The sequence below is a fragment of the Festucalex cinctus genome, chromosome 1 (genome assembly GCF_051991245.1).
Source record: "Festucalex cinctus isolate MCC-2025b chromosome 1, RoL_Fcin_1.0, whole genome shotgun sequence".
NCBI lineage: Eukaryota > Metazoa > Chordata > Actinopteri > Syngnathiformes > Syngnathidae > Festucalex > Festucalex cinctus.
In genome coordinates, this window is record NC_135411.1 from 8988616 (window position 1) to 9015752 (window position 27137).

The following is a 27137-nucleotide window of genomic DNA, read 5'->3' on the forward strand; positions in this document are numbered from 1 at the left end:
TATCAGCCGGGTAGAGAGAGAGAGAGAGAGAGAGAGAGAGAGACTCTTCACCTGAAGCCACTGTCCACCTTCAAACGCTCGCTCCTTCCCGAGGTTCGCCGCCACATGCTTCATTGTCCGACAGTCACGGGGAGTCATCGAAACAACCGTCCTGACTCGCAACCGCTCTTCTCTCTCTCGAGGGGGGGCGAGTAAAGGAACCCGGTAACCCGGTCCAGGGAGCATCTGCGGTCGCTTGAACTTCTTCTGCAACACGAGGGGACATGGGGGATAAAAACGCCGGTAAGAACGCCTCACGGCTCATTTTGTGAAGCTGATGTTCATTTTCTTTGCGTTGGATCACTTGGCAACTAATTTGTGTGTTGGGTCAAAACTGCATGTGTCTGACCTGCATTCAAAGGGTTGTATAAACTATATGTGGGTTATGTTGTATACTATTGCTGGGTCAAATCAAAAGTAACACAAATGGGTTACTGGGGCCAAAAGGGAGTGAAGCTAATGCTGGATTATTTACGGCATACCCAGCGTGCACATTGGGTCGGTATTTTGAAATTGCATCAAGAACTAGGTTAACAGGTTATCAGTATGTCTGTACATTAGTGCCAGGACTTGTGCATCAAATGTGTGTTTGTTTGTGTATTCGTTTACCATTTAACCATCATATCCCTAATCAACTGGATGGATGGATTACAATGGTTACTTATTGCACTTGCCGAAAAATATATCATAGTCCCAAAAAATGAAATTGCAATTTGATCATAATGGTACACATCATCCTGACTACCAGCAATTCAAATTTGTCCTCTGTAGTGGACCTTTTTTTTTTAAAACCTGAATATCTCCCATCCAGTGTATACGATTGAATTAATTCCTTTTGTGCTCTATAGAGGACATTCAGAGCTTTCCAATGATACCAAAATGTGTAGGGGTGGGGCTTTGCTACCTTTGGTTGCATCATAAAAGAAAATGGTTTCCCTCAGTGCAAGCACTTTTTAGGGAAGAAGAAAAGTAAGTGTAAAACACTTTTTATTGAACAAATTTCGGCTTTAAATGTTGTTAGCATGTTTTCTATGAGACTATTAAAGAACACTTTAAAGTATTGTTTGAATTATTTTAACTGTATTTGAGCCGAGCATTTAAGTTTTAAAAAATGTCCTCTGTAGTGGACATCTCATAGCTTAAAAATAACAACTTTTTTTTTTTTCAAAAATTTCTTTTGCAGTATTCCAGTAACTTCACAAAGATTGGGGAATATCAAAATAAACATGATTGGACAATATTTTTTTCCCCCTGGTAGTCAGGAGGATATAGCGTTTTAGCTACACAATATGTTGTCCAAAAGCACTTTACTAAGCATCATAATTGCTTTTTGGAAAACATATCCAGTGTGTACTTACGCAGCCGCATTAATAAAAACTCCACTTAATAAAAACTGGACTAAAATCTATGGACATTTTAATTCATGAACAAAAACCAGACAAAAATGATATGATTTTGTAAACTCCTGTCTCTGCTAATCTGTCACGTCTGTGAAATGTTTGATTGTCACAATGCTGTCCGAAAGGAAAAATGAACAAATAAAATAAAATCAAACTGTCATGTGACACAGCACAAACACATGGGACAAACAGGAGGTGGATTCACGGTGAAAGGTAAAAAAAAAAAAAAGTAAATTGTAGTTATATTTTAACATTAATACAATGGCTATAATGTTCCGACAATCATAATACGACTGCTAACTAATGCTAACTAACTTACTAGCTCATAGCATGGAGCCATAGTAGCCACTGTAATTGTGTGTCAAGTTGGTTTTCATCAAAAAGATGAGGAAATTTTATGTGAAATATTTCCGAAAAGGTTCAATATAATCTGCTGATAGAAAATATATAGAGGGGTGAAATGGTTGTCCTGACTAAAACTAGACTAAAACATTGACAGTTTTTGTTGACTAAAACTAGACGTAGAAAATTAGGTTTCTTGGACTAAAATAAAAACTAAAACGATATATTTATAGTCAACTAAAAAGCTCATTATGACCTTCTTTCTGTGAAAGGCACTATACAAATGAAGGTTACTTACTATCCATCCATGTCACACAAACTAGCTTGCGCTAAGCTAACCTAGGTGGGTTCCTCTCAAGTTTCAAAACTCCTCTCGTGCTAGGATGGCTAACTTAAGTAATGACAAAGAAGACACAACAACCACTAACCGCCACTAAAGTCTTCTAAGAATGTTACATTCAATTTATTTCAACTTCAGTACCCAAAAATGGCAACAACAGTTTCAGTTTGTCAGCCTGCCCAATCCTTATAAGGGCGCTAACATCCGCTAGCAGCTAGTTTTATAATCTTCACAATTACGTAGCATACACAATTCAATGTCCTGTCCTTTACAATTCACTATTTGCCGGAATTGTTCTGTTGTACGAGCCAAGAGTAGCCTACATCAGCTGCTATGTGTATTTTGTTTTTGCTATAACAACAAAGGCACATTAACAGAACTCGGTCGTAATTAAGAGTTTCTGACTGAGTTGAGTTCACTGCCACCAGACAACACGGAAACCATTTTGCTCTCAAGTCAAACAAAAAATATTTGTCAAATGGCAACATGCATCTTTTAACTTAAGTCGTGTCACACGTATCTCAAGGCACCACTGTATTCTCAAGACCGCTGTTTTCAGTTTTATCTCCCACTAAACAAAACAGCATATGCACTGTAAATGTGCTTGAAAGTTTACATACGTTTGTGAATGTAAGCTTATGAGCACAAATGTAAATGTACAAAAGCTAAACGTTGCTGAATGACACAAAAATGCGATGAATTGTCACCAAAATTCACACGCACATGTCAACTTCAACCTCTGAATATATCAAAACTAGAGGTGCCAGGTGATTACAATTTGTAATCGTAATTAATTGCATGAATTCAATAATTAACTCATGATTAATCGCCAATTTTATCTGTTCTAAATGTACAATAACTTTTTTTCCCCAAGTTTTCATACTCTTGTTAACATAAAAGTAGAAACAAATATTAAACTAATAGTAATATGGCTGCATCTTTTAGTCATTGCTAAAGTAATTTCACAATAATTAATAAAATTGAGTTAAAATTAAAAAAAGATGTACTGTACTGTAAAAAACAAGTGTGGCATTGATTTGTGTTTGAGGTAATTTTTCTGCCACTAGATGGCACAATTGCATTTGTAAGACATTGGTGACGGCTCAGTGCATTTTTTCTTTTTCATATTAAGAGCTTTGGAATCTTTAACATGAAGAAACTTGTGAAATTCTGCACATTTTTAAAATTGGAAAATACAACTTCACCTCATTCTCCACCAATATATGCATTATTTTTACACGAATTGCTATACTGCTAAAATTTTGACGTGGACATGTCTGCTGCATAGTGACTGTAATTCCGCCAGTACAGGTTTTCCAAGTAAACAAAAAAAAAAATAAAATAAATAAAATTGTATTTTATGGGCATTAAGACTTTTTCTCATCATACAGTGTGCTCATAAGTTTACTTCCTAATAATAGTAATAGTAGCGTGTTTTTTATTTATTGGCGTAAACCATCTGTGTAATCCAACAACCCCGATAAATTTGACTATTACACAAAGTGTTTACATGATGAAGCGACTCTTTTATGTTGCTTTGGTCCGCCGTGGGCTGCACTGCTGTAAGCACTGAGTCATCCTGGCATCCCTCGTTTTTACTCAGCATCTGTTTTACATTATGCTAATGAAAACAACCATCCATTCCCATTTCATAGCGCTTCCCCTCATCATGCTCGCGGGCGAGCTGCTGAAGGCTATCTCGGCTGGTTTTTGGCCTCGAGGCGGGATACACCCTCGATTGGTCATCAGTCAATCAGGACAGATAGACAATCAACCAATTGAATTCACATTTACACTTATTGACAATTGAGTCTTCAATGAAGCTAACTTTGTTGAAGACTCACAATATTTTCCAGTTTTGTGTTCATGCCAAAGAAATAAGTATTATGTTGGCCATCTTGGTTCCAAAAAGGAACAATGTTGAAGTGAGCTGAGGAGTTTTATTTGGACGAAAGCAGTTCTTTGCTGCCCTCTTGTGGAATCTTCAGGTTGATGAACTATGTTGAAGTGTGTTGAGGAGTTTCACTCAGGCCAAAGTATTGCTGAGTATTAAGGCGAGAAGCTTCAGTGAGACAAAAATAGTGCTTTGCCACCATCATGTGGCATCTTGATGTCAAGGAAATTCAAGTGAGTTGAGGAGCTTCATTTAGATAAAGGCTGTACTTTATAATCATCTGGTGGCATCTTGTGCCAAGGAACAATGCTGAAGTGAGTTAAGGAGCTTTTACTATATAAAATTAGTGCTTTGCCGCAATCCTGTGGCATCTTGATGCCAATGAACTATGTTACAGCTCGTTGAGGAGCTTCACGTATAAAGAAGTGGTTCTATGCTGCCACCTTGTGGCATCTTGGTGCCAAGGCGCTGTTTGAAGCGAGTTGAGGAGTTTCATTCAGAACAAAAGTATTGCTGAATAATTAGTTGAGACAAAAGTAGTGGTTCGTCACCATATCACGGCATTTTGAGATGGAAAAATGGAAATAGAAATTCTATTATCGTCATTGGACGTCACAAGTACAGAGCAAGGAAATTCTTTTAACAGTTTCAACCCGTTGAAGTAGGGATGTAACGATCCCAGCAATATCGTGATATCGTGATATTAAAACTGCCACAATATCGTCGTCGCCATGTTCATATTTAAAAGCTACACATCTGTTAAAAAAAAAAGTCAAGTTGATTTCCATTTGTGCGGCCATAGCATCCTCTGGTGGCTAGTTTTTTTAGTGCAGTGTAATTTTCATTAGGTATGTTTTGGCCCTTCTAAATACACTAATTGTCAGATGAAGGGGATGTAAAATGCTTTGAAGCGAGTCAATATGGGGAGAAACTCAATGCGGGCTTGCATTAGCGAGTAAGTGCCTAAATATTAAGTGTTATTAGACATTGAAGGTAGTTTAACTGTATTGCTGATATGTACAAAAGCACAATATTGTGCTTTTTTCTTAGTATGAGCTCATTTTTTTACAATATTGTGACCTTTTTTAAATATTGCCAACCTCCCCACAAAATCGTAATAATATCGTATCGTGATATTTGGATATCGTTACATCCCTACGTCTAAGTGACATAGAAAACAACAGGGAAGTCTACCGGCTCACCAGGCTGCGCGCCGATTTTCTGGAATGAAAGCGAAAACCATATAAGAAAAGAAGAGGGAAAACAACTATGCTTTTAAAATGGAGGTGCACATGTGTCGGGGCTGAGGAAAACCCTCAGCAAACAGCCACATGAATAGAAGACATAAAAACTGAAAAACATCTTTAGGAGGACTTGTTTACGCGCATATTTTCACTGCTCATGACAGAGTTGTGTCTCTTAAATGGCTGTCATTTTTTTAAAATATTTTTTTGCCCTGTCCGTTTTGAATAGCACAACAACATGGATGTCTGCATATCGCCTTCCAAGGTGAACTTTTCACCTGGCATTCTGCGCTTTTACTGCCAGTGCAGGTGAAAGCAGAGCTGTCTTATCTTTCCGTTGTGTCATCACATGCAGATGAGAGTTTGTTCCGAACGCACGCGGGGCATCTTGTTTGAAGGAAGGTTAAAAAACAGGACAGCAAAAATACTTGGAGACAGAAAGTAATCGACTTTACCATATAACCCTTTTTTTTCTCTCTCTCTCTCTCTCCCAGTGAATATTCAGCACTGTCACTCTATTAACATGCCCCTCCCACTTTCCCTCACCCAATGGCTGTACCCCTCACTGACCTTTTCTTGTTTGCATGACTACTGCTGACAACTTGCTGACCTGAAACATCCTTTTATGTACATTGTATACATTAAAATACTGACAACATGTTAGGCCAAGGTCGGCGGCGACATAATTATATTGTGCTTGTTGTACAAACTTGTATGAAACCTTATTAGGGCAGCAATGTAAATGCTGCAGTGAATTTGGCGTCATTTTTGCAATGTGTAGGGAAAATAGCGCGCTATAATATTATACTTAAATCCATCCTTGTGAAGTTCCATTACATTCAACACAGTGGTGTAAAATAAATGAACACTCTTTAAACTGCTGGGTCACAATTAATAACCAAATTTTGGTCAAAAAATTGGACGAACCGCTACTTGGGTCTACTTGACCCGACTTACTGGGTTGTTTATTATCAAAACAACTTCTTTTTTTTTTTTTTTTATAATGCAAAAATGGGTTGTTTTGATAAAAAAAATAAAAATAAAAAATGTTGCCCAAATAAGACCCAAGTAGAAGGTCAGTCCAATTTTTGGCCAAAATTTGGTTTTAATTTTGATCTAATAATTCTGAACTGTACATTTTATTTATTTATCTATTAAATTTATTTATTTATTTGTTTGTTTGTTTATTTATTTATTTATTTTTATGTCAATAAAGTAGTTTAATCAGTGCCTACACACTAGAAATGGCTGTCTTGTTCTCCTAAAATTGGGTTGCTTTCACCCAAGGTTGGGTTAATTGTTTTGACCCAGCAGATTGGGTTGAAGGTTCAAATTCGGACATGCTGGAGTCTATGGAGGACCAAAACTGCCAAAATTCTAATTAAATAAATGACTAAATAAATAAATAAATAAATAAATAAATGACTAAAAGTGAAAATAAAAATGGACATAAAAATATAATTCAAAAATTAAATCCAAATGTGTGTATATATATATATATATATATATATATATATATATATATATATATATATATATATATATATATATATATATATATACACACATATATATATATTGTGCTCTTTTAATTTTTTTTATATAATTTTCAAATTATATTTTTATATCCATTTTTATTTTCACTTTTATTTATTTATTTATTTATTTAGTCATTTATTTATTTTGAATTTGGGCAATTTTGTTCCTCCATAGCGTCTACTGAATTTGAAGTAAATTGAATGTAACATTTCTTGGAAAACATTGATAAAGATGATGGCTCAGTGGGAAGCAGAAGCACTGCTGACTTTTGCCATGGGATTAGGGTTCGAATCCTGGTAAATGCAAATTTGGGTCAGTTGGATCACTATCAAGATCCTACAGTGTAGGGGTGTTAAAAAAAAAATCGATTCGGCAATATATCGCGATATTAAATTGCGCAATTCTCGAATCGATTCAATAGGCGGATGAATCGATTTTTAAACTTCCATTTTTAATGTAAAAAATATTCAACAAAACGTCTTAGGGTTCACACCTTAAGCATGGAAGAATGTTATATTAATGGAACATTAAACCTTAATATTTTATTTCAATGCTGTTCAAACATGAAACAGATTACAACCTGTATAAGTTTAAGATAAATAAAGAATACATTTTCATACAAATCTTACACTGGACAAGTTTACTGATTAGTATTTTCTAAATTTGAAGAAAAAAAAAAATTGCAACATTCGTATCGGTATTAATCGGTATCGAATCGGATCGTGACCTGTGAATCGTGATACGAATCGAATCGTCAGTTATTAGGCAATTCACACCCCTACTACAGTGTAATTGCTAGTTCACGTCATACGCAATCCCATGTCAGGTATGCGGTCTGATTGTGGACCCAAATGCAGAGAAGCGGGGCAAAGAGGCAGAGGTGACATAATAAGTGAATTAAATTAAACCAAAACAAAAGAGAAATTCAAAAGGCAAGCAAAACAAGACATTGGGGAAAAAACAAAACAAAACGTCAGCATAACAGGGTGAAAACAACACAAAGAATCGACACAGACCAATGGGAGAAAAGAGACTAAATACAGTAATTGACACAACAAGACTGTTACGTTCTGAGGTTGGATTCCAAAAGCGCAGACACAAATAAGATTTAACTCTTTATTCGCATAACATTGAGAGGCGTATCACAAACTTGACTAGACGAGAAACAATGAGAATGCATCGAGAATCACGAAACGCCAATCTCCCTTGGGCTGTGAAGATGCACAGAGGAACCAAGGTAATAATCCGACAAACACACACTTCTCGGTTTGGCTTAAATAGACAGGGAATTGATCGGATTGGCTGTGGCTAGACATGTGGGTAACAGGACTGACATTGAATTATCTGATTGGCTGTTGACCAGAAAAAGAGATTAAAGATTCTTGACAACACATAGCTTAAAACCAGTTGAAACTAGATGCCGATTACATCAGTTCAAAACATCAGTTCACAACAGACACTTGACCTCACGGTCATGACCCAAACATGACCCTTGCACGAACCAAACTTAACTCGCGTGACCCAGTCATGACAGAGACAAAACTGGGCAAGACACATAGGGGATGTTGATTGGTTGACACATGAGGAAGGGCAGGCAAACACAGGTGGACATGACAATGCTTGACACGACCAGGGAGGCACACGAGGACATCAAAACAGATCATGGCTGAAACTTAAAGAAACACGATAAACTCAAACAAAACCTACTCAAAACTAGAAAACTGACAAAAGCAAAAACAAAAAAAACCCAACCCAAACCATGACATCCCAATTGTTTCATCTTCTTTAAAAAAGAAAAGAAAAAAAAGTGCATTATTTGTAACAACAGCTGTAACTGATAACATTGTAGCATATCTACTAATAAGGTTTAACTCATCAGTGTGGCTAGTTTTTACCCATTGTTGGATCAAAATCTTCTTGACCCATTTCTGGGCCAAATCGTCAACCCAGTGTGCTGGATATAAATAACCCAACATTAGCATCTATTCGATCTGCCCCTTTGGGATACAATCACCCTATTTGTGTTACTCCCAGCAGTTTTACACTTATACTTTTTAGGAGTCTTTTTTTTTTTTTTACACGTCTATATACTACGGAACCCCTAAGGTGACGTAGAAAAAAAAAATGTGGTTCCGCAACCTCGCAAAGATTGCGTTCGTTTTGCGAGGGAACGCAAAGTTGTTTTTTTCACCTACCATTTCACCTGAGCTGCGCCGTAAACACTTCCGGGTCATCTTCCATGTGAACAAAAGCGACGTGGACGGAACGTTTCTAAACATGAAACAAAACAGTGGGCAAGCTTTCCCAAAACGACTACGATGGAGCATGTATTTTTCCACTGGTTTGTTTACACGTCGCTTTTCTTAACATGGAAGATGACCCGGAAGTGTTTACGGCGCAGCTAAGGTGACATGGTAGGCGAAAAACAACAACAACTGCGTTCTCTCGCAAAGATTGCGAACGCAAAGTTGTTTTGCGAGGGAACGCAAAAATGTTTGCGAGGGAACGCAAAGTTTTGTTTTTTTATTTTCTACCATGTCACCTTAGGGGCTCCGTAATATACTCAAGTACAGCATGTGAGTACTTTTGTCACCTCTGGCGTAAGTCCCCTCCCTCCCCCCCACAAAACCTCACGCGCCAGCAGCAGCATTACCCCGCACCCCCTCCTCCTCCCACCCACCCACCGATCTCTCCTTGTCTGTTTTTTTTCTTCTTCTTCTTCTTCTTCGGCTATTACGTCCGCTGCCGGTGCCGTACAATTTGAGCGCGGCGTGTCGTCCTTGCGTTGCGTGGAGAAACGAGCGAGAGAGGAGCGTGGATGACGACCCGGTAGACGAAAGCGACAAACAGGAGAAGGTGGCGGAGGTGGGTGGCGAGACCACCTCAAGATGCCTCGTTTTAGCCTAACGTGTCCTGCAGACGGTGCCCTTCCAAGGCTGTAGAGAAAGCCAGGGAGAGAGAGAGAGAGAGAGAGAGAGAGAGAGAGAGGCAGGCTGGCCGTGTACGCGATGCTGCCCGAGCCCGCATGCCGCGCCGTCTTGTGCCATTGTTTGGATTGAGGAGGGCTCCCATCCAAAAGCCAAATCGATGAGGATTCTGAGGCCATTCCTTCAGAAAGGAGCGCATATGCTGCAGTGTTTCTGTGGACAACGATCGAAGTCGACCACAATCACCGACGGTGAGAGAAGCACACACCACCGCGCTCGCTTTTGCATGATGCTGGCGATGAAGAGGAAGGCGGTCGAGCGGTTTCATTGGCCGCCCGCACACACAACAAGTCGAGTGCTGCGGCTCACCATTCGGCCCCAGTTGAGTTGAGTGTGTGTGCACCGGTTTTAGCGCCGAGCCCCGCAGTCTTCATCCACGCTCCGCGCACACGCCCGGTGCGTTGGACGCGCGCGGCGTCGCGTCAAAGTATCCCCAAAACAATTAGCGGGCGGGGGTTAGCGTCGGATAGCGCGAGCATCACAAGGCCCCGGCTGGCAAACTTTTCACTTCTGCACTACTCTATACCGCATGGATGCTCTTATGTAGGCGACAGTGCATTATGCAGAGGTGGCCAAAGTACTCACACGGAAACTGCTGGGTAAAAAATAACCCATTTTTGGTCCAAAAATGGACTGACCCAACTTTCTGGCTGGGTTGTTCTGTATAGCCTACACCATTAAAACTGCTCGGTCAAAAATTGAACCGGCTCACTAACTTGGGTCAATATGACCCAACTTTGAAAGAAAGAAAACAAGCCAATCGTGGGAGTTATTTTGCACAAAAATGGTTGTTTTGTAGCAAACAACCCAGAAGGTTGGGTCAAATTGACCCAAGTGACCAGATCCCAATTTTTACCCAAATTGGGTCTTTTTTGACCCAGCAGTTTTAAAGGTGTATAAAACAAACCCCACAATTAGGTTATTTTGATAAGAGTTTACAGTATACATCTTTTATCCTGCTGATTAAAAAAAAAAAAAGAAAACAAAAATGGGCCAAAATTGGTCCGACCCTGTTACTTCTGCCAAATTGACCCAACTTTCTGCACAGTAGATTTTGTAAACTTTACTCTGAAAAAGAGAACAAAACTATATTCGGTCCCAGTCTAAACAGAATAAACTTTATACTCGGAAGAGAGTTAAAAAACCCCCAACAAAAACACAACAACCATGTTCCTCCATTTTTGGTCTCTTTTGAGACACATCAGCAATATGTTAGCTAACAATAAGTCTGGCATAGCTCAAGTGGTAGAGTGGCTGTCTTCCATGCCTGAAGCTTGTGGGATCGTTCCTTAACCCTTGAGCGTTTTTGTTGTGTTTTGGAGTTGGATCCCAAAAACACAGACACAAATAAGAATTTAACTCTTTATTCGCATAACATTGAGAGACATAGAACAAACTTGACTAGACGAGAAACAACGAGAATGTGTTGAGAATCACGGGACGCTAAACTAACTTGGGCTGTGGAGGTGCACAGAGGAACAGAGGTAATAATCCGACTAAAACACACCCTTCTCAGAAAGCTTATATAGACATCGAATCGATCTGATTGGCTGTGGCTAGACATGTGGGTAATGGGACTGACATGGAATCATCTGATTAGCTGTTGACCAGATAAAGAGATTAAAGATTCCTGACATCACAAGGCTAACACGACACATGAACTCCACCAAAAACAAACCCAAGAATGATGCAGGTTAAAATGCAACAAGATGTAAAACTAGATGCTAGTTACATCAGTTCAAAACGGACACTTGACCTCACGGTCATGACCCAAACATAACCCTTGCATGACCCTAGTCATGACAGTTTAATGTTGTTTTTTTTGTTGTTTTTTTTTTTTAGTATTTTACTCTTCCAAGTGTAAAAGTTTACTCTGTTTAGAGTGGGACCGAATATAGTCTTTTTTTTGCATGACCCTTGTGAGTTATAAGCGGTCAAGAAAATGGCTGGATTTTGACAAGCGTATACATCCTTAAAACTGCTATTTACAAAAACAAAAACAATATTGGGCCAAAATTAGACTGACCCCTTGCTACTTGGGTCAATTTGATCCAACGTTGGGTTGTGTTAAAGAAAGAAAGAAAGAAAGAAAGAAAGAAAGAAAGAAAGAAAGAAAGAAAGAAAGAAAGAAAGAAAGAAAGTTGTTTTGACAACATCCTTATAACTAACTGCTGGTTAAAAAAAGAAACACCAACAATTTTGATCCAAACAATGGATCCGCCCGCTGCTTGGATCATTTTAACCCAACTTTGGGTTTTGTACAAAACCAAACAACCAAAGTAGGGGGTTGATGCATTTTTTTCCCCTGATTAAAAATCTCTTTAAAAAGGACCGACCTTTGAACCAACTTTGGGTGTTTCAAAATTGGCTCAAATTGACCAGTCCATTTTTTAAAAAATAGATTTTTTTTTTGACCCAGCAGTTTTGGATGGCAGCACAGTTAACACATCCTCAGTTTGGTTCATGTATGGCGTGAAGTTGAGGGGTCCTCCCAGAAAACTCATGTGCCGTATTAGTATTCGTATGGGCTGCATGTTCTCCAAGTGTTTGGGAGATTTTGTTGTGGTCTGATGAGACCAAGGTTGAACTTTTGTCCAATTCTTAAAGGTATGCTTGACAACATAATGTCAGCATCATGCTTTTGGCCTGTTTTTCTTGAGCTGGAACTGGAACCTGAGACAGGGTAGAATGATTTATCCAAAAATATTTCCAAACACCAGTCAATGTTTGTGAACAAAACCTTCATCAAAAAAAATGTTAGGGAAAGCGTACCTACAAGAGCTCAACATTATTTGCGGTACTTGAATTGGTGGCAGGTGTGTGCTGACTCCCATGACTTTGATGTGATTGGTTCATTTTGAACACAAATCGCATCCCCATTTATTGTGCAACCACATTATATAGTTTGTTTTTTGACTTTATTATAAACTAAGCTGTACAGGTTATAGTACTTTAAACTATTCATTAACATTTGAAATGATTTATTTTGGTCCCATTTTGTTGGATCCCAAAACGTAGACACAAATAAGATTTTAACTATTTATTCACATAACATCGATAGGCGTAGAACAACTTGACTAGACGAGAAACAACGAGAATGCATCGAGAATCAAGAGACGCTTTACTAACTTGGGCTGTGGAGATGCACAGAGGAACAGAGGTAATAATCCGACAAACACACACTTCTCAGTTTGGCTTAACTAGACAGTGAATTGATCCGATTGGCTGTTGCTAGACATGTGGGTAACAGGACTGACATGGAATTATCTGATTGGCTGTTGACCAGAAAAAGAGATTAAAGATTCTTGACATCACATAGCTCATGACGTCACATACCGGTAGCTTAAAACCATTTGAAACTAGATGCCGATTACATCAGTTCAAAACACACATGTGACCTCACGGTCATGACCCAAACATGACCCTTGCAAGACCCAAACTTAACCCTGGCATGACCCAGTCATGACACATTTGTGTTTAAATCACAAAAGCCTGACATTTGAACATGGGTGTGGAGACTTTTTATAGTCACCACAAAAAGTAATTTTAGAGCATGCATGTAAATGACTAAAAAAAGAGGCTGACAAGTTTGACCATGTTTAGTTCAATGTATGCCTGATGTTCTCGATTTACTCAGCATCAATCAGGGTGCCCTTAGGTAGCACTTCTAAATGAATTATTAATTCAGTAGCTTACACGTTTTAAGCTTTAATTAACCGCTGTAAGTCATTGAATAAGGACAGCACAAGTGACCTCCTGCGGCAGTAAAGGCTGATGCTAGTACTGTATATCTAAATTACGCCCACTTTTTCCACTGTGTGTCATTGCAGTTGTCTTTAGCATATAAGTGGTGTCCAATTGTAATCCTACTTACACATTTCAGTGACATTACAAGCGATTCATCAAAACTCCCTGGGTCTACAACCCAAATAAAACTTTCTTAGATTCCACTGGTACCCTTCATCAAGTGTCTACCGCTTCCTGTTTCGGTGACGAAATAGTAGACAAGATTTGAAACTAGCTAAAAGCAGGTCTAAGTTGTGGCGCAAGAGGACAGATTGTTTGCTCCATGGACGTGTGTGGTGGATGCCGTTGTACGTCATTCATAAATATCCTCCTGACTACCAGCAATTCAAATTTGTCCTCTGTAGTGGACCTTTTTAAACGTGAACATCTCCCACCCAGTGCATATGATTAAATTAACTCCTTTTGTGCTCTATAGAGGACATGCAGAGCTTTCCAATGATACCAAATGTGTAGGGGTGGGGCTTTGCTACCTTTGATTGCATCATAAAAGAAAATGGCTTCCCTCAGTGCAAGCACTTTTTAGGGAAGAGGAAAAGTAAGTGGAAAGACTTTTTATTGAACAAATTTAGGCTTTAAATGTTGTTAGCATGTTTTCCTTAAGACTCTTAAGAACACATGAAAATATTGTTTGAATTATTTTAACTGTATTTGAGCTTAGCATTTAAGTTTTAAAAAATGTCCTCTGTAGTGGACACATCATAGTTTAAGAAAAAAAATATATATACATATATACATATATATATATATATATATATATATATATATATATATATATATAGTATTTCAGTTACTTCACAAAGATTGGGGAATATCAAAATAAACATGATTGGACAATATTTTTTTTCCCCTGGTAGTCAGGAGGATATGACAACAACGTCGGGAAAATGCCTCCCAATCATTGTAGTAATCAGTTCATTGAACAAATTATTATCATTATCGTCTTTAAAATATTTTCATAGCACCCCTCTGTTTGTGCTGTGAACATACTGTACCTGAGATTTTTTTTCATTGAAAAGACTTAAGATCTGTGGGAACCCAATAATTATCATCTCCATTCATTCCTTAACTGTATAGCCCCCTCTCCACTATACTATTAAAAGTTACTGCGGGCTTTTGCGACATAAACATGATCATAATCTTCCGTATTTCAGTCAAGATCACTCTCAAAATTCAGGCCAGTCAATTAAAAGTAAGCACAACCGACCTCTAAGACAAGTGGACCAAAAGCAGCATATCGGTGCTATTGAAAAAAAACAAAAAAAACACAAAACAAAACAAAACAAAAAAACCAATATGGGATATTGGGATCTGCATAAAACTTTTTGTTTGCCCTTACAGTCAATACAAAAAGTCTACACACCCCTGTTTTTGTTATGTTCTGGAGTTGGATCCCAAAATGCAGACACAAATAAGAATTTGAACACTTTATTCGCACAACATCAAAAGGCGTGGAACTAACTTGACTTGACCAGAAACAACGAGAAGGCATCGAGAATCACGTGACGCTAAACTAACTTGGGAGGTGCACAGAGGAACAGAGGTAAAAATCCGACTAAAACACACCCTTCTCAGAAGGCTTATATAGACAGCGAATCGATCTGATTGGTTGTGGCTTGACATGTGGGTAACAGGACTGACATGGAATTATCTGATTGGCTGTTGACTAGATAAAGAGATTAAAGACTCTTGACGTCACATAACTCCTGACATCACAGACCAGGTGAAACTAGATGCCGGTTCAAAACAGACACTCACGGTCATGACCCAAACATGACCCTTGCATGTCCCAAACTTAACCCTGGCATGACCCAGTCATGACAGTTTTCATGCCAGTTGTTTTGTGTTATAAAAGAATGAGACCATGATAAATAATTGCAAATCAACACAAATAAACACAATGTCCTGAATTGTTTGGTGGGAAGTTGAGAAAAATGTGGAAGTCGGGTTCTAAGAAAATTGTGATTTAGCGCAACAATTTATGTCTTTAATTCTCTTTATTGGTGCAGAACTTCTAACCATTTCCATTTTGCTTTGTTTTTGTTCTTCAAGGCAGTCACACTTTCCATAATTCCTCCTCCCTTTCTAATTTACTATTATTATTATTATTATTTTACTTTGAAGTTTTGTGCGGTCTGAAACGGTGTGCCTATGGAAGAAATTCAGTATGCTTTCTGAAGTCTGTTCCCATTCAGCTAGATGGCAAAAAAATTGACTTGAAGTCACCGTTTGGGGGTCAAACAAGTGCACATGAAGCAGGAAGTGCACAAAGTTGGCACTGAGCCAAAGCTGCGTAAAATATTTTGCATTGTTTTACATTTGGACGCCCCCATCTCCTTTGCAATATTTACTTCACACCAGGCTTTAATACGTGTCGATTAAAAAATAAAAAATAAAAAAGGCAGCTGGAATGTCTTGTATGGATGATTAGTCACTTTTGTGGTTGACTGGCAAATTCTGAGAAGTGCATATTGTGACATGGTTTTATATTTAATGAGTGGCAGTGTTGATTCATATTTTTTTTTTAATTTATATATTTTTTTTCAAGGCAACATATTCAGTTTTTTTTTTTTAATTTAACAATAGTTATGTTACATTCTACTTTTTGATAACGGTAATCATCAACATGTATGAGTGAGGAGGTACTTATGACAAAAAAGGGTGATCACCGTCGTTTTGAAATATAATATTCTTGCATTTACTGTGGCTTCATCTAAGGAATATTTTAGATGAATTTGGGCGGATTCCCATGGTTGATTGAGATCAAATGAATGTTCATTCTGAAAATACGGTGTACTGTACACAAAACTGGTTATCAGAGTGGAGAACTTTAATTGGCTTTTTCTTTTCTTCTGTAAACTTTCAGATACTGCAACAGAGTGCTAAAACTCATGACTCTATACCCTCTCAAATTTGACTTTGCTTCCTTTATTTTTAAAACGATCAGCTCTGGCTGTCCTGTGCAGAATTTATTCTTTCAGTGCTCGTGAGTTTGCATTCACAGTCCCCCCAAAAAATCAGCACGTTTGCTTCATTGAAGGCTCTAAAAGCAAAAGATGACAAGTTGGCTTCAACGTGTCAAGGACACTAACGTAATGATGAACTTCAGTGGATGAAAACTTGCAACAAAATACCTTTTAATAGCTGTGGTTGGGTCTGTGACCACAAGGGGGCAGCAGACATGAAGAAATGCATTTTTACCACGTCGGTCATAGAGTGGTTCATTTTCTTCCTCATGTTCAAACGCAGAAAGCTTAATTCAACATATTCATAGTGTATAATCAAAATACTTAATATATCTATCAGAACATAACATTTTGTTTTTACTGCAGCATATTTCGTGCGCCAGCAGTTGTTTCTTGGCTGGAAAAAGAACATCAGTTGTCTTTGTAGCAGATTGTATATTCATAACATGCCTCTACACCACAAAAGCCCACCCATTCCTGCAAAACCTCATTCCACATCCACCAGACCACCAGCTGATGCCCCCCGCCCCGCCCCTTTTAAGAACACAACACTCCTGAGAATGATGGATGCGGTTGTTATCGACACTTCTTCTCACAGTCGTGACGTATCGTTCCTCCCCAAGTCAAAACAAGCCAATCGCGTTTCGGCGGGCTATAAATGAAGAGATGTTGATTTAGACTCTTGCCGGCAAAGCCCATTTGTCTTTTGCTATCTTTATTCTCTCCCTGGGAAAAGCCTGCATGTGTTTGTCCCTCTTATCTCACTCTCAGACAAGGAGGGGGTGGGGGGGGCTCCACCGATGATATTCACTTCTTATGTAAGGAGGGAGTATAAATAAAAGAAGCATTTGTCCCTACTGGAGGGAATGTGTCAAAATGAGCCCGGGAAAAAAAAACTTTTAAATGTTTGATGTAGAAAGAACGGGCTTTGCTGTGTTGGTGGAGACTGTTGCTCGCGCTCTCTGTCACGCACACACACACGCTCTGTCATTGTCTTCACTGCATCGCTGTTTTATGTTCCATTGCTGTGTGCCAAAACCTGTTGTTCATTATTGTGGCCCAAAGTGGGGGTACACATATTGAGTTTTAAAATTGCAAAATTAAAATGTGAAAAGAAATGCATTGTTATGATGGCAATAGTGTGTAGTGTACTTGAGACGATCAACACCACACAGCACACATAACGAAAAATAATACGTCTGTCGCAGTACCAAGACTGACCTGTGAGAGGCAGCATCGTGCCACGGGGCTTCCAAACTGAAGGGAAACTATAGTCATAGAAGAAACAGAAGAAGCTAGGCTAACAACTACTTCTTTTTTTTTTTATTTCTTCACACTTTCAAATACAAAACAATGAATACAAAGCTCAACAAAACAAAAACAAATTCACTTTCCAGGGGTTATACAAGAGTCGACAATAATACATAAATGTTTTCATATCGCTCAGACTTGATACAATGAAGGGATTGTAAATATAACTCAAATTCTATCAGAAAAACAGCAAAGATGGGAGGCGATTTAAGAAGTCTTCGTTTGTGAATAAAGAATTTGGCAAAACATAAAATTAAATTATAGCACAGTTCTTTGTAATATTTGGAACTTTTTTGGAGACAAAAACAATGTCTCTTGTTATGAGTACATTCATTCGAAAAATAATACGTCTGTCGCAGTACCAAGACTGACCTGTGAGAGGCAGCATCGTGCCACAGGGCTTCCAAACTGAAGGGGAACTAGTCATAGAAGAAGAAATAGAAGAAGCTAGGCTAACAAATGCTGCATTCATTCGAAAAAAATAATACGTCTGTTGCAGTACCAAGACTGACCTGTGAGAGGCAGCATCGTGCCACAGGGCTACCAAACTGAAGGGAAACTAGTCATAGAAGAAGAAATAGAAGAAGCTAGGCTAACAAATACTACATTCATTGTAGTGAATGACTTGTGAGACACAAATTTGTCATATTCATGTCAAAAGTATAATGTACATTACCTGGCAATACATACATTACAACACACTTGTACCTAAAAACTGAAATATACCACATAAACGCATACAAATAAGTACATATCATGTTGACGTTTTAGGCCAACTGTTTTAAATCGTAAACTTTCCCTGAGGCAGGCGCCCTAATTTCTTGTAGGCACCTACCTAATGGGAAGAGAATGTGTGCTGGATGGCCAGAATCTGCCAGGATATTAAGAGCTTTCCTCCTGCAACGGGTGTTGTAATTATCTTGAATCTTTAAGAGTGTATAGACACAGCCATTTTTCTTCATCTGATTTCACTACCCTAGTTGCTTATGAAACAAAAACCAGTTGCTGCTCTATTTATGTTCATCCTCAGGTCGGAAAAGGCCCTCTACGCACCATATTACAGGATAATTGGTCAACTTAAGATAATCTTTTATCTGACAACTGTAGTGCTGCCACTATTCAATCTATATTTTTTTTAGATTACTCAGATTCATCTTAATGTTGCATTAAAGTGTCTTACAAAAGCATTTCCCCCCTGATTACTGTTTATGAAAGTTGATTGGTGTTTATTTCATACTTCGTGTTTATATAGTGATTAAAAAATAAATAAAAGCGGGGTTGATATTGTACTCTGTTATCGGTTCGGTCATTGTTTTCCAAAGTAAAAACATGTTTGCAAATGTCTTATTTTGATTGAACACAGGAGATAATCAGTCTTCTTTCATGAAGCACTCAAGATATCAGTGAACAATTACTGTTGATGTCCTGAAATCAGATGATTTGGACAATTTTAAATTAAAATCTGGGTCCAAACATTGACTCGATTATCAAAATACTTGTTGATTAATTTGATAATCGATTATTTGTAGATTAATCGATTAATTTTGATAGCTCTACTTCCACTTTAGAGTGGTTGTGTTAAAAAGGACAGCACATACTGTTTGTCAGGGGTGAAGCAACTTTGTCCTGTGGGTCAAATATCTTTAAGACCTTCAGAGAAAAACAAAAAAAATACTTCCCCTCATCAGGGTTGAACATCCTTAAGTTTTTTTGTTCTTTTTTTGTCGATGCTAAGGTCGAGTGGACATTGATTACTCGATGATTTTCATTTGTCAACTCGCTGTGTCTTTCGTCTCCAAACACACCTCGTGTTTGGAGACGAAATTAATTCACTTTACCCTCCATCCTCGTTGTATAGGACGCAAACCCCCAAATTGTTCATCCAGTCATCTTCAGATACCTTCAAGGACTCACTGATAGTCAAAACTTCCTAACAGCAATACAACTGCAGGGTCACTACTTGCTACAGTGTGTAATAATTAGCGCTCAGATTTGAACCAAAGATCGGCATTCGCTCTTTGTGGTATTGACATTAGCCACCAAATGACCAAATCAAATTGAATGGGTTACTCTGCCACAAAACATGTCATAGTCCAACAAATGAAAAAAAAAAAAAACAATTTGATCAGAAAGTTACATTTAGAGCAAGATAAAGCACATTGTGCATTATCTTGATCACGTTTACCAAGCCATATCGCATACGTCATTCAAACGTATTGGAGTGGGACACACCAGCGCGTCAAAATAACGTATTTAACCTCCGGGATCCCGCTGCATACCCGGGCCAACATCAGAACAAAGGACGTTTTTTCTCTGTGGTCCTATTTTAAATCCAGCTACATTGATACTAGCCTCATCCTAGCTAGCGCTAAGCTAAGTTTGTCTCTCAGGTCCGACTTCCAAGTTTGAAAACTGTTTGTTGCTATCGAGGCGTTAGCAGACCAACAGCAAGGAGCTTTAGCTGGCCAACTATTCTGCTCAGTTTAAGTGAATTTTTTTCGTGTGTCTCGACAAAACAGCACACCCGTTTGAGTAGCATACCTTGCACTTCTGTGCATGCGCTGTAGGGAACAGGTCATGCGCAGTAAGAACGGGTTGGGTGTTCGTGTTGAGTTTAGGGTGAGGCTACACATAGTTGTGGGAATGCTGAAAGCATCCCACATATGTTATTCGGATTTTTATTCGCCTCACTTATTTGCCGAGAAACAACTCCCACATAATACTTCCGATTTACACCGTTCAAATTTCAATTTGCTTAAAAAATTCACGCCTTGCGCGGTATATATCATTTAATTCCACATTACTTACAGTACTAGCACAATTTAACATGAAATATCAACTTTTCCCCATTCATTTTCAATGGGACTGACGTCCCACTTTTCACGCCTACTTCCATATATACAACTGATCATCATTACTGTCTCTCTGACACTGGTCAGTGACGTACCTGGTTAAGTGCATTACCCAGTAACCATGAGGTCCCAGGTTCAAATCCCACGTCTGACTGTGGATTGCAAATATAGCCATGGCAATTATGCTTAGTGATATAACTGTATACCAACTGACTATCATATCAGGAAATGCATTACAAGTTCACGGAAATGATGATGCACGTTTGCTTTCATCAGATGGCTATTTTTAAAATAAATACGCCATTAGCCTCAGTTGTTAGAGCGATTTCTTCCCCCATGGAGAACCTGGGTTCAAACCCCGCTTAGGACCATATTCGTACATTCGATGGTTTGACAACAATTGTTTCGGGAAATGTATTATAATTTCTCTGAAATGATTAAATCCCACCTTAGACACATTGCAGTTCAAGTTTTCTTCTTATTCATTTATCGTTCAACTTCAATTAAAACTTTGTAATTTTCACATAATTTATCTTTCAATTTACTTCATAAGCATTCAGCTATTAGCATTCAGCTTTCAGCATTCCCACGCAATTTCTCCAGAAATTGCGCTTAATATAGTTTTCATAGAGGTAGCTATACGCGTATGCCGATTTGACAGAACAACGGTCGAAATGGCTCGTTGAGTATTTAAGGTTGCCGACCCCTGTGCTCGATGGATTGTTGTGATAGAGTTTTATGGGTTTCGACTGTTGAGACGAGTGAAACGCTAGCTGTTGGCGACATGAATCGCTCATTTTGACAATAAAGAGTTTATTGATTGACCCCAGCTTGTCTTTATTTTGTTGTCTAGGCAGAAGCAACGCTGTGTTCTCTTTCTTTTAATTGTTACCGGAGGGCATGTTGCGAATTCGCTGACGGCGGACGTGAGGATTTAGACTGCTCGTCAGCTAGCGTTAGCGGATGGGTTTTCACGCGCATTTGTGCTTTTGTATATTCGAGGATAGTCTTGCGCGTTTTACAAGTGAAAGTGCTCAAATATTTCCACGTGCTTTGCTGCATTAATGGTTAATCAAATCCAAAGCTATAATCTTCATTTTGCAGAGGTAAAGTTGAGGCATTGATTCGTTGACTAGTTGTAGTCAAAATTTGTAAACGGTTCCTCAGCCCTGAGATACAAATATGTCCTCATATAATTAAGACTCGATGACCCCGTTGCTTAACATCCCACATTCATCCAAATGGAGACATAGTGAGACATTTAGCAGCACCCTCCACTCACTTCCATTTTTTTTGTCTCATTATTTATTCACATTTTCCACCAGCGTTCTCGTTGCGTGGCTGTGAGAATTTCTAACACAATCACGTATGATTGCGTTAAAAGAGTTGGAGAGAAAGGGAGAGTGGGGAGGACGAAGAGGAGGAGGAGGAGCAGGAGAGGGAGGAAGAGGGTGAGGCGGTCTATGGAGCGTTCACTTTGTCTGTCGGCGCTGGAGCAAACCCACAGCGAGCGTCCACGCAGCGAGGAATAACGCCGCTCTGGTTTTTTGCGCTCCCGTCAAACTAATTGTTGCTTTTGAGACGGAAATCTCCCCTGCAGGCTTCTATCACATCTCTGCATCTTTTTTTTTAAATTTTTTTTTACCCCCACCCTTACTCCCCGTTGCATTGAGAGGTGCCATCATCGGAACCGACGCGTGCAGCGTGCATGCACGGGCTCATCTGGACTCCTCGCACAGCGCCGTTTGCCAGTCATGCGCATGGATTAAACAGCTAAAGGGACATTTTGTTTTTTTGTTTTTTGCAGTCCATATGAATAATTGTAAAAAAGAAGGCCAGTAGGAGAAAGGAGAGGAGAGGCTTGGCGTGCAGCTGAAGGATTCAGAACCGTGCTGTTCAGACGCGACGCTGTTCACATGGAATAGCAGAAGGCAGAAGCTCCCCGATGACACGAGACTTATCAACACTGTTGCATGTGTGCACGGTCCACTGGGTAGATTGATCGCAATTAAGTCCCGGCAGTGAGACAAAGTTCGTCTATATTGCTCGAAGATGCAACTGGAATCTCAATGATGTTCCGGACTCGGCTCATCAGGATGACATTCGGTTGAAGCGTCTGACACTCCGAATCTACCATCTCTCTTTTTTTTTTTTTTTTTTTTTGCATCAAAATTCTGCACCAGCTTCGCCTGTCAACCGCACCAGACTCTTGGCAGTTTTTTTTTTTTTTTTTTGACTCGGGGAGATGGCCGCGATCGCCAGCTCTCTGATCCGCCAGAAGCGCCAGGCGAGGGAGTCCAACAGCGACCGGGTGTCCACGTCCAAGCGTCGGCCCAGCCCCAGCAAGGACCCCCGCTCCCTGTGCGAGCGGCATTTTTTGGGGGTCTTCAGCAAAGTGCGCTTCTGCAGCGGCAAGAAAAGACCCGTGCGCCGGCGACCAGGTCAGTGCAAGCTGTGCTCCGGCCACCCTGATGCGCGCAGTGTGTGCGAATGGACCCCTCAAAAGTACCCCCCCCTCCCCCTAGACGAACCCAACCCAAACCCTCCCCCGCTCCTCTTCGGAGCTGTACTGCAGTCGCTGGCTCCCAAATGACCCAACAGAAGGTAGAATTTCTCCACGGTGCCAGAAAACAAATCCACCTGTTCCGTTCTGATGTCTTAGAACACGTCTTGGCTGTGATGTCATCCTGATAAGAATGCACGAGGACTTTTCCGTCGTGCATGTGACAACCAGAACAACACCCCCCTTCCCCAACCCCCCACCTCCTCGCCCCTTAGAGCTCTTAATTCCAAATGAATGCTGATTGGGGTTTTCCAGAGGAGGGGAATAAGTTGCACCGCAGTGCACCACAAGGCTCTTTTCAGATTAAATGTTTTAATGGTAAATGTTTATTGCGGAGAGTGGGAGCATTACTGCAGTGGAGGGGGTGTGGGGGGTTCAGTGATTAAGAGCTACTCGGCTTTTATTGATGCCTCACGGTAGTTCCGTGTTGGTGCGCAGTGATGTACCCCCAGGTAGTTATTATGGGAGAGTCCCGCAGACAGACAAGCAGACTGATTAAAACCTCGTATATGGATCAGCGCCAGTCAACAATTCCACTGCCATAAAACGCCAGATGAAAAAAAATAGTTGGCCGCTATTTGGCAGGTAAGGTAACGCTCGGGTGAGCGATACGTGACAACGTGGTGATTCTGAATATGAACCCCTCCCACTCATGCCTTGACATATTTTTGCCTATACAAGCCGATTCACTGGATTTTTTTTTTTTAATAAATCAAATCTGCCTGTTTTAAAAGACTGTTTCTCCTTCTGTCCCAACCAACCCCCCGTACTTGGTAAGATGCACCCTCGAAACCTCCACAGGTGTCCCATAAGGGCTGCAGGCTAGGTCAGTAGCTCAGCCTCCATCCGTGTGTGCTGTGTTTCTTCTCGTCTCCACCCCATCTTGCGCCCATGTCGACTCCCCCCCCCCCCCCCCTCCTCCTACTTTTCGGGCCGGTGGGGTTGGCTGGGAGGGACACATTGAGGAAAGAGAGGGGGGGCTCCGTTGGGCTTCAACACCTGTCTGATTGCTGACTTTTTTGTCCTCTCATTTCCGTGTGGCTGCCTTTCAAAAAAAAAAAGGTTTGGCTCTGCCTCATTTGATTTCTGCTTATTATTATTTTTGGTCAATGTTGGATCAAACCCGTACGGAAGCGTGGAACTGCCAATGTGAAGTAAACATTTTTTGATTGGCAAATACATTCAAACATATTTGCAAGTATGTTTAAACATATTTAAATCCATTAAAACTAGAGCTGTCAAATGATTTTTTTTTAATCAACTTAATCACATTTTAGAATTTTGATTAATCATGATTAATCACTTAATTAAAAAGCCTTTTAACCAACATTTTTGCCTGCCAAATTTTAAGAGCACCCGTTATGTGTTAATTATTTCCAAAATTTAATGTTGAGGACGTCTTCAACATCTTTTTCTCATCATTTAATAACATGTATAATTAAAAAAAAAATACCCCAATATTTTGACATAAATATTCTGAATGTCATATGCAAACATTTATTAAACACTTTAATACATGTAGTTATGTTTATTGCTCAAACAACCTGTGGTACCTGAAACGTAACCATCCGCTGTCAAAACTAAAGGATCAACTGCGTCAAAATTAATAGTTATTAATCTGCATTAATACGTGATTAATGTAATATTTTTTGTGATTAATCAGTGAGTTAACGCTTTAACTTTGACAGCATTAGTTCAAGCGGACTTGCAAATACATTTAAACATATTTGCAAATATACGTTCAAATGTACATTAGGCTACATCTTAAAAATATTTTCCCATAATGCCACGGGGTAATGACTTGTGCATGTGCAAGTAATTTTATTTTTTTCCGCATTTGATCTACATTATATAAAATACGTATATGAATTAATTCCCAAAACATTGTTTATTTTTATTTATTGTATTATTATTATCATTATTATCATTATTATTATGTTATTTATTATTATTATTATTTACTTTATATATTATTTTTAGGATTTACTGTAATGTCTGCAGTCCATAATTTTCGTTGAACATTTTTTTTCCTATAATGTGCATGTACAAGTCAATACCACGTGGCATCATGGGAAAAAATGCTATGTTGTTAGCATTTAGCCGACAAGTACGTTGTGCTGGGGTGGTCACTATTTTTAATAAGTAAAAAAATAAAAATAAAAAATAAGTGGATGGTATGTGCTGCTTTGAAGACCCCCTTTTTCTTTTAATCGATCAGTTCGTAAGACCCCAATATTAGATTTGGCAGAGACCTCTTTTGTTGAATTACAGTTATAATTCTTTTAAGTTTCCTCCTGTACTAAACATCATTAAGCATCTAATTTACACGTTTTTAAGGCAAGTTGTAAAATTTCTTAAGTCATCTTGTTTATGTTTCAGAAAGTTAAAACACCATGCTGTGAAGTACTGTCTCCAATATTCTCCAATTTCGATACTGTAAATGTATAGGATCGTATGCCAAGGAACGTTTTTTGGGAGGAGCAATATGGCGGCCCCGCAACCTCAACAGTCTTGGCCTATTGACTATCCAGTCATATATATATTCAGATCAGTGGTTCAAACGTATTTGCAAATATATTTTTATCATATTTTCAAATATGTTTTTATATATATGCAAATACGTTTAATTTGAAAGTACGTTCGAGCCATTTGCAAGTATGTTTGAACGTATTTAAATCCCTTTGAACGTGTTTGCAAATACATTTCAGCATATTTTCAAATACATTAACATATTTAAAAAGCGTTTAACTCATTCACTCCCAGCCATTTTCACAGAAGCAGTCCCGTTCGCTCCCGGCTGTTTTACTGGATTTTGACTGATTTTGCAAGGCCCACATAATATTGTGTTCAATTGCTATAAAAGCATGGAACCTATCAAAAGAAAGATTAAAGTCTCTTCTTTCATCAGAAAAAAGTATGTTTCTATCTGTTTCCGTTTTGCAGCAATTAGCATTAGAAGAGAGCTAAGTTTCATCAGTTTTCACAAATCTATTTAAAATTGTAAGTAATTTAGCTTTTTTTCTAGATGGCCCTGGTTGATCTCCTTTGCTCTGCTGCCACCTGCTGGCCGTTTGTGTAAAAACTACCATTTCTGCAACCGTTCTTTGCAGCTGAGAGGCTGCATCAAAGCCTTCTGTATGCTCTAGTCTAGCATAAAAAAACAAAACAAAAAAAACGTATAAATACGTCTTTGGGACACTTACAACATTAAAAAAACGTATTTACACGTTATTGGGAGCAAATGAGTTAATTGACATTGAACGTATTTAAAGCCCTTCGAACGTACTTGCAAATACGTTGGAACGCATTTGCCAGTCAAAAAAACGTTCATTCCACATTGGCAGTTCCGCGTTTCCGTCAACCCTCGCTCCTCCTCCGAAGTCTGTAAATATTGTGTGTGTCAAGCTCTACTGTAGGTGTACATTGGTGTTGATGAATATGATGTGTGTGTCCCCCGCTATTAGAACAGGTGATCATTCACCATTTCACGGCCATGACACCATTTGTCAGCGTGCCTAAATGTCTTGTCCTGTTTAGTATGAAGTACGTGTATGACCTTTTGATACTGGCTGCTGTCAGCCATCGCACTATACACATACACACAATGGCAATCATTACACTATTGTGTGTCTTTGTTTGTCCTACACTCACACGGCACACATTCAACTGATAAATGATTGGAACCGATGAGCCGCTCAGTGATGGCCGCACGCGTTTCGCGTGTAATTGACTGACGTGTGCGCACGGGCACGTCAGCCGGCCTGTGAAGGATGATGAAGCAATGGAATGGATGGAATGGACCAGGCAGGAGTGGATGGATGGGCCACAAGGGTTAGGTGAGTTGGGGATTGATGTC

General features: G+C 39.2%; 2 protein-coding genes across 7 annotated transcripts in view; one reads left to right on the forward strand and one right to left on the reverse strand.

Moving 5' to 3' along the window:
• LOC144014795 (presenilin-associated rhomboid-like protein A, mitochondrial) overlaps window positions 1–27137 on the reverse strand; it is a 69190-nt gene that overhangs the window by 17071 nt on the left and 24982 nt on the right. For 2 of the 3 annotated variants that reach the window (XR_013282575.1, XM_077515076.1), the window contains exon 3: window positions 52–246. Coding sequence is in view for 2 of the 3 variants with exons in the window: in XM_077515076.1 (XP_077371202.1) it covers window positions 52–246 (195 nt within the window). In the remaining variant the exon portion in view is untranslated. Of the gene's footprint in view, window positions 1–51; window positions 247–27137 lie in introns of those variants that run through there. The other variant, XM_077515099.1, reaches the window with a different exon arrangement.
• The window catches only part of fgf12a (fibroblast growth factor 12a), a 71257-nt gene continuing 53665 nt past the window's right edge, over window positions 9546–27137 (forward strand). Inside the window, exons 1-2 of one of the 4 annotated variants that reach the window (XM_077515125.1) lie at window positions 9546–9976; window positions 24060–24107. In XM_077515125.1, coding sequence (XP_077371251.1) covers window positions 9886–9976; window positions 24060–24107 — 139 coding nt within the window. In that variant the 5' untranslated portion in view covers window positions 9546–9885. Of the gene's footprint in view, window positions 9977–22186; window positions 23160–24059; window positions 24108–27137 lie in introns of those variants that run through there. The other 3 variants (XM_077515112.1, XM_077515131.1, XM_077515118.1) reach the window with 3 other exon arrangements.